Here is a 12,516-nt window from a genome sequence, read left to right as displayed (position 1 = left end):
GACTTCAACCCGCAATGGATACGGAAAAGGCGCAGGACAAGACCAGTGTGTCGAGCGACAATGGCGTCGATGTTGCCACCCACAAGCCAGAGACGGGCATCCTAGCTAGATTACTTGCGCTTGAAGCGCGATTAGATGCTAAAATGGGCGTCGAGGCCGAGGCAATCACCCGGAAAAGAGCTGAAGACAAGCGACATGTGCCGTGGCACCAACAGCTCAACATGATGTTTATATGGGCCTCAGGCTCAATGAATACGTCGTGTTTTGCAATCGGGTTCTTGGGTCATGACCTTGGGTTGAGTAAGCATTCACATCGACTCCCTAGGACTTAAAAGAAAAAAAACAAAACAAGCTGACTCGATATGTGTGAATAGCACTCCGCCAGTCCGTTGTTATCACCATTTTCGCAACTCTTCTTGGTGGAGCGGCAACAGGGTTCGCAGCAACATTTGGAGCGCCGACTGGTCTCCGCCAAATCTCCATCTCTCGGTATTCGTTTGGTTGGTGGCCGACCAAGATCATTGCTTTTCTCAATACCATTCAGCAGATCGGATGGGCAGCAGTAGCATGTATTGCAGGCGGTTTGGCGCTCGAGGCCGTCGCAGACGGCCACCTATCGCTCGTAGTAGGCATCGTCATAATCGTCTGCGTATCCACCGTCTTTTCGTTCATAGGGCTTCGCGCCGTCCTCTTCTACGAGCGCTACGCATGGTTCGTCTTCTTCGTCATCTTCATCATCATTTTCGCAGAAGCCGGAAAGTACACGGACAACAGCACCACCACCACACTCGAAGGCGCAAACCTCGCCGGCTGCGTACTCACCTTACTCGCCATCGTATACGGCAGTTCCGCATCCTGGCAAGTCATCGCATCCGACTACTACGCGCACTACCCCGTCGACGTGAACCGCTGGAAAGTCTTCATCCTGACCACGCTCGGCGTCGCCGTCCCAACCTCCATCGGCATGTGCGCCGGCATCGTCGTCGCGTTTGGCCTAAACAACCGCCCAGACTGGAACACCGTCTACCGCACCCAAGGCCTCGGTTTCCTCGTGCAAACCGTGCTGTACCCCCACGGCTTCGCAAAGTTCATCCTCACCCTCCTCGTCCTCTCCGGCATAAACACAAACGTCATTTCCATCTACAGCGCCGCGATTTCCTGCCAGCAGTTCGCCCGGCCCTTCGCCCGCATTCCACGTATCATTTGGGTTCTCCTCTCTTTCGCCGCGATTCTCGGTCTCGCCATCGGCGGCCGCGCAAAACTAAGCACGTATCTCCAGAATTTCCTGAGTCTCCTGGGTTACTGGTGTACGCAGTACTTTGTCATTGTGTGCAGCGAGCACGTCATCTTTCGCAAAATGAACTTTGCGAATTATGATCTCGAGGCGTGGAATGATCCTTCGCGCTTGCCCCTCGGTCTCGCGGCTGGGGCGGCGTTTGGGCTGGGCACTGTAGCGTGGGTTATGGGCATGGTGCAGACGTGGTTTGTGGGGCCGCTGGCGAAGCAAATTGGGGGTGGGGGTGATATAGGGAATGAGTTTACGTTTGTGATTACGGCTTTGATTTATATTCCGGCGAGGGTGTTTGAGAGGAGGATTATTGGTAGGTAGGAGGTGTTTGGAATTCATGCGGGGATTTTCAAGGGTAAATATGAGGGGGTACAAGATGCGAGAAGGATAGAGCTATTCGCTTTCCTCTCGGTGGAATGGGAATCTCAATTGGCAATAATGCATGTATTGAGTATTACGTGTGAAGTTGAAGTTCGATACCAAATCCCTCTTGTATATAAGAAGAGTATCGAAACCGAAGTAGAGATAAATACCTCATGCAATCTGAAGACATGTATGTACACTCCAGAATGAAACGGGATACGCCATTGGTGGGAAAAGAAGCCCGGGTGGTGATCAGGATGTGTGTAGGAGGGGGAAAATAGATGTTCTGACACTGTGACACCCACGGATTAATATATTGGCATTGATTTTGTGCGATGTTCCATACTCTTGCCCATGTTAGCAACAAAAATAAGACAATTAATTATAAAAATACGCAATGGGAACAAACGAATGGTGGATATGTATAATAGCGTAGTCCAGGACTAACACGATAAAACGTCTATGTACAGACAGTAAAGCCAATCAACATCCATGACCGTTAACTTTTTGCTAGGGTGTCTCAAGTACTACATTATCATTAAAGGAGCGTGATTCACATGCTTCAAGGGAGATTAGCAAGCTTGATAGTAGAGACCTGGATATTGGCCTTGTTCTCGCTGTATGCGACAACCATTTGATCACCCTGGAAAACGGCCGAGGGCCAGTAGAAGCCAGCCAAGTCGGAGCTCTCACTGGGACGAGTGCCAACAGGAGCATTTTCCTGGGAGTCGCTGCGGAGGATGCCAATGTTGCGGAATGCAAGGTCGTCGCCGCGAGAAGTGGCGACGGTCAAGATTTCCTGAGACAGATCCTTGTTCATGCCGCTGTTTGAGATGTACACGCGGAGCTGAGTGGAGCCCTCACTGCTACCGTACCAGGCCTTGTTGGAGCTGTAAATGTTGGTCTGTTGGATCTTGGAGCCGTCTTCCGTTGCGGGGAACCAATTATTGCCGGTGAGATCGCTGGTATATTCAACAAAAGCATTGCCAGTCTTATTCCTCAAGGAGACATCGGCCCAGAATCGCATATAACGTCCTGGACCCGAAGAGCCGGGAAGGTAGACTGCATTGGTGGGATAGGTGACGTTGTGTTTGCCATCAGCAGCGATAAGGGGTGCGTTGAAGAGAGAGGTTGCTTGAGCCGGCACGGCTTGTGGGTTCCTCAATGCAGCTAGAATCTTCTCCTTGTCATCGCACACCTTCATGTGGTACTTTGTGCCGTAGACCGTCTCAGCCCATTCGTGGCTGCCGGTATAGTCATTGGTCTCGATCCAGCATGGGTCGCCTGAGAATGTACTACCAGACAACGGATCGCGGTTTAGCTTACGGGCGATGCGACCGGCTGATTCAGTGTGTCCAGGACAGACGTTGTCACTGGACTGTGCAACTGCATAGTATGTCGCGTCAGACTCGCCTCCACCAATATAGACAATGGACAGCGCTTGCAAGGCTCTTTGGGGAATGCCACGCTTGCAATAGTACTCCGAGGTCTTGATGGTTGTCTGGTTTGGTAGAAGAGCTGCCGGAAAGGCAATCTCCGGTTTGCTCCATTTCCCATCTGTGGAGTAAGAGAGTCGCACATCTTGACCCATGCCATTGATATCCTGTTGAGCGCCAGAGAAGAGCAAGAAAAGGGTGCCGCCCATGTTGTAAAGGAATGGGTAGTAGGAGAATTTGCGATTGTCATCTGCCGCCTTGTCGATTGGGGTAATGACGGAGTTGATTTGCGTCCACCTATCCTGCCCGGGCTCCTTTGGGTCACGTCTGGCAGGAACTTGCCAGAGGTTGTCCCCATTGCTCTGTCGCTTGTCAACTCCGCTTGGTGCAGCCAATGCGCTGGCGGCCCATGCGGAGAGGAGAATAATATTAGTAGGGACCATTTTGATGGTTCTGTCAATTAGGGGTTACTGGTAAAGAGATTGGTGGTGAGCGGTGAACAATCGAGAGCCCGGACGGCCCATTATATAGTACTACAAGCATCAAATCTCACGTGTTCCAGCAGTACCCCAGCATTGTTAGTATATTGCCGCAAAGCTTGAATGGAGTGAGGAGGCCATGACGCACAGGTCCAGGATAGGGAGAAGCGGAGCTAGTGTGGCGGTGACAAACTAACTCTCCCGAGCAACCGAAAACTCGACTATTATTAGACAAGATTATCCCATTGGCTCCAATGTCTACTCAAGCCGATCACCCGGTCAAGGCACTCGTCACGATACGAGGCTGTTAAGTATTATTGACGAGGATGTCGCTCGAGCCAATGCATTGCTACATACCCGAAGGCTCGCTATCCCTGCATTCAATCCCAGCAGAGAACCACCTTACCAATTACACTAATGCCCAAAGACATCTCCATTGCAAACATGCGCTTTTTCATGCTGTTTATCGTCTTCTCATTCCACTCACTGTCAACTCATCGCTCATACTACGGATCCACTGCCGTAACTTTCGGAGTCTTACTTACATGAGACGCCGACGGCAAAGTTCCCGCCTAATTTAGGACCCGTCCGAGGTCCAAGTTGGGCGCTGCTGGGCCGGGAGCAACGTCATTTCAGACAGTCAATGCGAATGTTTATGGCCACTCCGACGAAGCTATTGCCAGTCCGATGGATCCGTGCCAGCGCGGGGTATTACGATGGAGAAGGTCGTGGCATGCATGCTACTGCTACAAGCAGATACAACACACCACGAGACAAGTCATGTGCTACGTCATGTTTCCTATTCTGGACAACCAATAAAAGAATACTGTCACGATACGGGAAATGGACGAACAGCATTCATAGTAGTCTACTGATCGGCCAAAGATGGGAAGTTGAGCACGCAGACCTTGGAATCTAACCCAGAAGATTTGATCTTCATTCGTGTTGAGATGCATTATGTAATATCCTCTCGCTGCAGATGATGGGGATGCTCCATACGGAATAGTAATCTCCTTGATGATGTGAGACGGTACTACTTATTAAACATGTGTGGCGGAAACACGGACATGTGTAGGTGCCGAATTTCGTGATCCTCTCGCTTGCAAATGGAGCTGGCTCTAATAACATGAACTAAATGCTTCCGTTCAAACGATCGGAAACCGGCTGTACCTGGCAGTGTAATCACCATACCTCTTGCTCTGGCTGGGCCACTCTATCAAGACACCCAATCCAAGAATAATTGCATAATGTTGCCATACTTACGTGGTTTAAGTAGACCTCAACACACGAACACTTGTACGATCCTGTACCTTGCATGGCTAATGTTGTCCTCGGTGGTATCTCGGCAGTCCAAGCTCCAGATCCCGGCTCGTATGATTAAGTACCCCATGCAAACGCGCCGATCTGCCCATCCAAATCCCAATTTTCCATGTGCTTCACTCGTATTCCATTCAAAAATCACTGACATGAGATATTGCAGAAGTAAAGCAATCGGGTGTGAAGATGATACTTTCCAATCAACGATACTTCGTACTCTTATGTCCAATTTCTAATCTCCCTAGAGCCGGCACGACTCAAGTGAGCGTCGAGTATTTGATTTGAATCTAGTTTCTCATCTACTTACAATTTCTAGCAAAGAATTTTATTCATCTCAAAAACTACGCCTTCTCTTTGCCTTTGCCATATGCATCTACTACTGGGGCCTCTGGAATCTCCACTCCCTCAATGCCCCATGTCATCCCAGGATAAGAATCACTGTGCACTGAGATATCCAATCTCTTGCCTTGCGCTTCTGGTGGCAGTGAAACTTTGACTGATGCCTGCAAAAGAGAGCGCACGGCGCTTCCCATCGGCTGTTTGCCAGCTCCTCCCCGACTATTTCCGCCATTCTTGCTTGGGTCGGGCCAGTTGACCCGTTTGAGGGCGACAATTTCGTCGGTACTTGAGTACGAGATGATGGCAAAGAACCCTTCGGTCTGAGGCTTGGGATAACGCGGTGCGTATATTCGCACGCCACCCTGTTGCATTCTCGCCGAGTTTTGGCGTGTAGCCTTGAACTCGAGAGTGATGGCATTGACATTTCCTAGGTCAAGCTTTAGGATAGGTAGGCGGGATATAGGCTCTATGAAGCGTTTCAGACCACCATGCGAGACGCCTGCAAACTTCCCGGCGCGTTCAAGATCGGCTGTGGCAATGGATGTGGCTTCTATTAGGGTCTTTGGTTTGGCTTTGGGATGTTCGAGACGACTCTTTTCATTCTCAACATCAACACCTGGAAAGATGGACAGTGGCCCATCGTTAGGCCAACGCGCTGACTTGATGGCTTGCAGAATGGAAATAACGGTCTCGCATGAAGACCGATAGCCAAGTTCTGTCAGAACATCAATCGTGGCTTGAACGATACGGATACTCTGATCCAGTACGCTGTTTTGATCACCCACGTAATCTGAGATTGGCAAGTCAATGCGCGAGAAGTGAGCCTGCAAGAGTAAGAAAGCTTTGACATGCGGGTCCCACATTGGTAGACCAAAGTCGTCAGCAGAAATTGGTAGCGCTTTCGAAAGTTCCATGTTTATGAGATCCTCATTGTGCCGAACAGGGAGCTCGTCGTACTCGGTAGCATGCGAAATCCAAGCCAAAGCTTCGGCAAAGGTGGCGTCGCGCTTCACATTCTGCACGAAGTAGCGAATCGTTTTATGGCTGAGGTAATAGTAACTCATAATCTTTCCAAGGGGGGTGGGATCGACTTCGCCAGTTGGCTCAACGACAGCACAAGACGATTCGTCTAACTCTCTTAGTGATGTCTCTACCAGCTCAACCATGTAATCATTGGCCATTGATTGCGCAGCTATTGTGTTGTGCTCTTCCGCCGAGATCTCGAGACCGTAGAATGAAGGGTTCTTATGCAGGCGACGGAAGAAGAAGGTCCATGTCAGATAGTCTAACGCGTCTTGCTTTGTGGTGATCGTCCCAGCGGATATTTCGGCGCCCAGATGGTTGTCCAAGACCTTGTGCAATGATGACTCAACGGGAAAGCCAGTATGTAGGAAGTGCTTGTAGAATTCTTTTTTGGCATCCTGCGTGAAAATACGCGCGATACCAGAGTCGTCAAACTGCGGGCGCCCAGCGCGACCCAACATTTGTAAGACGTCTGTCAAGTCCATGTCCTTGTATCCTTCAGTCTTTGCGTCGAAAAATTGAGTACCTTTAACGACAACGAGATGAGCGGGCAGATTGACTCCCCAAGCAAGGGTACTAGTAGCAACAAGGATTTGGATCTTGTTGTTTGCAAAGAGCTCTTCCGACAAGGAGCGGTCCGACTCGACAAGACCAGCATGATGCAAACCAATACCAAAGCTTAATGCCTCCCGTAATGAATCATCATGAACGCGGTCCAGATTGAGCGCCAGATCTTCTTCTGACATGCGCAGGAAGCGCCGTGGGTTGTCCTCCATTCCACAGAAGTTTATCAAGTCGCGAGCCGTCAAACGAGTTTGTCTTCGAGACGCTACAAAGACAATGACTGGTTTCTCTGGGGAATGGGCCTTAATAGCGAGGAATGTAGGTCGATTCATGGACTGCATGAGTGGGCAGAACCCTCGCTGCTCTGGGAAGCCATCAATAAAGATTTCCAAGGGAACTGGACGCACAGAGTGCCGGAAATTGAAAAGGCCCTCCTTGACGCCAAGCCAGTTGCCGAGATCTGATGCATTTGCACATGCAGTTGACATACCAAGCAGGCGAATGGAACCATCTTTCTTTTGTGAGGCGATGTAGTTCATGCGCGACACAATGATCTCTAAAATCGGACCACGGTCACCACCCAATAAGTGGATCTCATCAATAATGACCAGGCTGACTTGACGAACGTAGCCACGGGTCTGCCAGCTACGACTGATACCGTCCCACTTCTCGGGAGTTGTAATGATGATATCAGCATCTCGAATAGTGCGTGTATCTGGCGTGTTGTCACCAGTCAACTCGACGAGCTTCAGGCCCATTGGCCCTGCTAGGCGCTTCCCCCAATCCTGTACTCGCTCTCGGACAAGCGCTTTCATTGGAGCAATGTAAACGACCTTTGAGCCTGGTTTTTCACGGAATGCCCACCACATTGCCAGTTCAGCGGCAACAGTCTTGCCACTGCCAGTAGGCGACCCAAGTAAGACATTTGCAGACGTGTGGTAGAGGCAATGAAAGATTTGCGATTGCATAGGATTGAAGTACTGGAAGCGCTGTGCATACACCTCTTCCAGTAAAGGGTTTTTTAACGCCGCTATTGGCAAAGGCTGAAGGTTCAAGAGGTCTGTGTAGACGCTCTCGGTGTCGGGCCGGATCAGATGTTGGAAGGATATGGGGTGCACAGTTTCCGCTCCCAACCAGCGGTCGGAAACGGCGCGAACATAGACTTGCGTCGGGAGCGGGTCGGATAGCGGGATTGTGAAGTCTAGTTCGTGGTCGTCATACAGCTTCTTCCTCGATAGAATGAAGAATTCGTGATGGAAAATCTCAGATGTCTCGGAATTCTCAACCCAGATCCAGAACGATTCCGAAGTGCCATGGTGACGATCATTCCAAACGAAGTCGGGTGTGAGAAACAATCGTATCCGAAGTACGTCCCTGTTCAACGGGGCAATCTCCGACTCAATGCTCAGCGTAGGGAAATTTTGCATCAGTTTCGAGATCACATTTCCCATCTTCTTGTTGTGCACCATATCTCCAATCTCGGTTGGATCCATGTCCCTCAACATTTGTATCGAAGGATTCTTGTGATCCAGGGCTCGCAGTACTGGTTGTGGAAGTTCGTATTGGTGTAGAGGATGTTGAAAAGACCAACATCGGTGCTCAATAGATTGGCAAAGACTCAGAAGCACCAAGCATTGATAACCCCAACGCCTATTAAGCGCTATCATGAACAATGCACGTGCAATACGCGCGGCGTTTTGTGTGATGTAGTTGGTGTCCGATACGAGAGTGAAGTCTTCCAAGCGTGCTCGGGAAATATGTGCTTGGAGTAGGTAGTTTGTTTTCCCGTGTGATGTTGCGTAGCCGTCTTTGACTTGAGTTATCACGTGGCCCTGTTCTTTGAGTGCAGAGAGTTCTTTCTCCTCGCTCTCTCGTGATTGTACCTGATCGAACTCACCACTCATGCTGACCATGGCGAGGGCATCGGCATCTGTACTACGAGGTCGCATCATCGCATTGAAGATCTCGATACTTGATTGTTGCACATAATACTGACTCGCGATGCGGCCAACATCTTTGGCCCGTAAGTCTTCAGCAGTCTCGTTGAAAATGATCATCTGACTTCTCTGCAAGGTGCGCGCTGCGTCGATGATGAGCTTGCGCCTTCTTCCAACCAGTTGTGGATCATCGCGTATCTCTGACCACTCAATTCCGTACATGAGCGGGCTTTTTTGCATGCGCACGAATAGATACGAATACCCAAGCCAGGTAACAGCTTCAGAGACAGTCGTGACCGTGCCCAAAGATATCTCAGCGTTAAGATTATCGATGAGTCTGCTAGAGAACCTCGACTCAATTGGCTGTTGCTCGGTCACGGCGCGCATGTAGTGGTCGAGTCTATCGTGTGTGGTACAGATGAACCCGATGCCACTGTCTTGAAACTGAGGTCGACCAGCACGACCAAAGATCTGCAAGACATCAAGGATACCAAGATCCGTGAACTTACCTTCTTGGGCATTGTAGACCTGAGTTCCTTTAATGAGTACTGCTGCAGCAGGCAGATTGACACCCCAAGCAAGTGTGGCGGTACAGCAGAGAATCTTGAGGACACCTTCTGCGAATAGACGTTCGATCAAGTTCCTATCAGATCGAGGCATACCGGCATGGTGAGTACCCATTCCTTTTCCAAGCAACTCCCTCAACTCCCTACCCTTTGACTGCTTCATGTCCCGCACAGCGTTTTCGTATCGGGGATGATCCTGTGGGTCAAAGAGATCGGTACATTGCTCTTCCATGGCCATGTCATACAATCTCCTGGCTGTCTTTATGGTATCCTTTCTTGAGTGCACAAAGACCATGATTTGATGACCGAGCTTGAGCATTTCAACAACCTTGTCAAATGCAACTTTCTCGAGATTCTCCCGTGATTTGGCAGTACCGGGCTTGCCCTTGGCGCCGATAAAGTGTTGTTCCAACGGTACTGGACGGAACGAGGCGTCAAAGTAGAACAGTCCAGCCATCTTATTGACGTGAAGGAAATCGGCCACATCGACGTAGTTGGGCAGTGTAGCCGAGAGACCAACAATTCGAATGAGGGACTGTGTACTTTCGACTTGCCGTTGAGTGCGCGCTACCAAGCTTTCGAGAACAGCACCACGCTCATCGTGCAGCATATGGACTTCGTCTATGATGAGGAGTCGGACCTTTTGGACTAACTCAGTGTCACCAGTGCTCTTCCTCGTAACTACATCCCATTTTTCAGGGGTAGTGACGATGATTTGAGTATCGAGGATCTCAGCTTTGGTGAGGTGCATATCCCCTGTGAGTTCTCGCGCTTTTATACCCAACCATGCGAGGCGCTTCCCAAGCTTTTCAGTGACCTCCGCAGCGAGTGCCTTCATGGGTGCTACGTAGATAATCTTGAAGTCCTCCGCCATGACAGTGAAGTCAGTGGCTCCTGGCTCGTCAATGGGGTTTGGGATGACATTCTTCGCCACGGTGTTGAGGATGGTAAGCATGGCTGCATCCGTTTTACCGGCACCCGTGGGTGCGCAGATGAGCATATTTTCGCTGGTCTTGTATGCAACGGGGTATACTAAGCTCTGCATGCGATTGAGGGTCTTGTAGCCTTTGAAGGTGCGTTGGCAAAGACCGTCGAGTTCTCGAATCTCGATAAGCTTGCGTCCTGCGTCGATTGTACCTACTGGTACAGCTGGAATCTCATACTCCTCATATAGATTATTGTCACGGTGTACCGTATCTGGAGGCAGGGCATACTTCTTGCCATAGGCTGAGAGCTTATTCCCGGCGTCATGAGCTTTGTATACATGAGGGTACTGAGGTCCGGTACGATCCATGGCTGGTGCCAACGAAGCATTCTTATGCTCCCAATCTGCACGTCGCAATGCTTCTTCTCGCTCGGCACGAGTCTGTAAGCGGCCCATGACACTATTTCCTTGAGCAGCAGCTGGTTCACGCAGTGACTGCAAAAGACTTTGCCGGTGAGAAATGAGGTCAGCTACAAGGTCTAACTCCCCATAACCAACAATGTCTGCGAGCATCATTTGTAATTCTTCGTCTGCTTCTAGTTAGCTTTTATGGCGGGTTGAAATTGGCTCTATCCAGGCTAACCATTGCTGTCGCTGGACAAAATAGCAACTATTTGTTCCTTGAGCGCTCCTGCGTCCAGGCCAGAACTACTGCGAGCCACTTGAGAGCACTTTGCCGCTAGCCATTGCCCGTCGTGAGCGTTGCTTGCGGTGGGCACTTGTGTAAATTCGTCCAAATGGTCGCTACTATAGCCTTCTTCGTATTCATCACTGATGATGTCCCAGATATCCTCGCCACTGGCAGTTCCGGAGAAATCGTCGTCATCATCGAAATCAATGTCATGACCATATGCAGGAGCCTCTTCAGCATGAGGGGGCAGACCCAGCTCGGCAATAGCCTTACGCATGGCTTGAAGCTGCTCGAGCCATTGCGCCTGGGCTTCTTCAACAGTGGGCGACATGCTGCTTGATGCGGCGAAAGTAAAGGTGGTGGCCTCTGATTCACGGCTTGGCAAGATTGAACATGACGCTGGCGCTGGTGGAGTGGAGCAATTGGTCTCGGCCCGACGTGCCCCGCCCCCCTTGCACAGGCGCTATGACATAAGCAGAGCATTACCCTGTCGCCTTGGGCATGAGACGGACGAAGCGCTACATCAGGCGCATCTAGACATCGCATTCTCTCGATATACTGTCGCGGGGCACCAACTACCACCTACTCTTCCACACATACCTCTTTCCTACACCGTTGCCTACACTATCGTCGCCGCCATACAATAAACCGCCACAATGAAGCTCGTTTACATCGGCGTACGTCCTACCCTTCACCGCTGCCCGCCATACAACACACCCAGGGTCGCTGACAAGATGCAGGTTTTCAAGAATGACACCAAGGATGCCATCGAGCTGACGGGCGCGGAAAACCTCAAATCGATCAACAGATGGGTACAAAAGGGCGTCAAAGAAGGCGTACGTTAGAATCGCTTCCGCGCCAGCTACGCTCTCAGGCACGAGGCAGAGCGTATGGGAATGCATATGCTTACGGCGAGTGCAGATTGTCTTTGCTTCGGCCGTGGTTGCTAAAAGGACACCCCCGCACAAGATGACGGATGTCCTGGAAAATGGTACTATACGATCGTCTTTCAGGTCGCCCTGTGCTAACACTACGCACAGGACACAAGTTCCACGCCTTGGCTTCCGCTGACCCCATATGCGCTGTTGTCGTGACCGACGATGAATACCCCAGCAGTGCCGCACATCGCATTGTCCGCAAGGTCCTTGATGAGTTCTCTGCCAAATACCCTCGCTCTGCCTACAGCGGCTTCACAACCGACGCCGCCAAATTGTCGTATCCCGAGCTCAAAGAATACGTCGAGAAGTACCAGGACCCGGAAACTGTCGATGCCACAATCAAGATCCAGCGGGAGCTTGACGAAACAAAGGTTGTACTACACAAGACTCTTGAGAGCGTCTTGGAGCGCGGAGAGAAGTTGGACGATTTGGTCCAGAAGAGCGAGGGGCTGAGTGCGCAGAGCAAGATGTTTTACACCCAGGTGAGCTTCTCGCAGCACCCCAAAACCATGGTCATAGTTACTGACGTTTGGATCAGGCAAAGAAGCAAAACTCGTGCTGCACGGTCATGTGAACTTTGGCTAGCTTTGATGAATCTTCCATTTGTTTGGGCGTTGGTATCTGCATTTCATAGTCAGGATAACGAATTT

The 12,516-nt window shown here is 50.5% G+C and overlaps 4 protein-coding genes across 4 annotated transcripts; 2 read left to right on the top strand and 2 right to left on the bottom strand.

Annotated features, from left to right (window-relative positions):
• Positions 1-14: 14 nt before the first annotated feature.
• On the top strand, positions 15-1,609 carry COCMIDRAFT_94231 (uncharacterized protein; the record flags this gene model as incomplete). Its single annotated transcript, XM_007689393.1, has 2 exons — positions 15-300; positions 375-1,609. The coding sequence occupies 2 exons, from the start codon at positions 15-17 to the stop codon at positions 1,607-1,609; spliced, it is 1,521 nt and encodes a 506-aa protein (XP_007687583.1).
• A 604-nt stretch (positions 1,610-2,213) lies between these two features.
• Positions 2,214-3,530, bottom strand: COCMIDRAFT_4933 (uncharacterized protein; the record flags this gene model as incomplete). Its single annotated transcript, XM_007689360.1, has 1 exon — positions 2,214-3,530. One exon carries the CDS (start codon positions 3,528-3,530, stop codon positions 2,214-2,216), a length of 1,317 nt encoding a protein of 438 aa, XP_007687550.1.
• Positions 3,531-5,224: 1,694 nt separating this feature from the next.
• On the bottom strand, positions 5,225-11,259 carry COCMIDRAFT_4932 (uncharacterized protein; the record flags this gene model as incomplete). The annotated part of the gene is made up of 2 exons (XM_007689359.1): positions 5,225-10,827; positions 10,881-11,259. 2 exons carry the CDS (start codon positions 11,257-11,259, stop codon positions 5,225-5,227), a joined length of 5,982 nt encoding a protein of 1,993 aa, XP_007687549.1.
• Positions 11,260-11,584: 325 nt separating this feature from the next.
• COCMIDRAFT_94299 (uncharacterized protein) lies at positions 11,585-12,440 on the top strand (the record flags this gene model as incomplete). The annotated part of the gene is made up of 5 exons (XM_007689392.1): positions 11,585-11,605; positions 11,669-11,764; positions 11,850-11,919; positions 11,969-12,348; positions 12,405-12,440. The coding sequence occupies 5 exons, from the start codon at positions 11,585-11,587 to the stop codon at positions 12,438-12,440; spliced, it is 603 nt and encodes a 200-aa protein (XP_007687582.1).
• Positions 12,441-12,516: the final 76 nt, after the last annotated feature.

This window comes from Bipolaris oryzae, assembly GCF_000523455.1.
Source record: "Bipolaris oryzae ATCC 44560 unplaced genomic scaffold scaffold_57, whole genome shotgun sequence".
NCBI classification, from domain to species: Eukaryota; Fungi; Ascomycota; class Dothideomycetes; order Pleosporales; family Pleosporaceae; genus Bipolaris; species Bipolaris oryzae.
The sequence above is the reverse complement of the archived record's forward strand: the minus strand, read 5'-3'. Positions and strand labels throughout refer to the sequence as shown.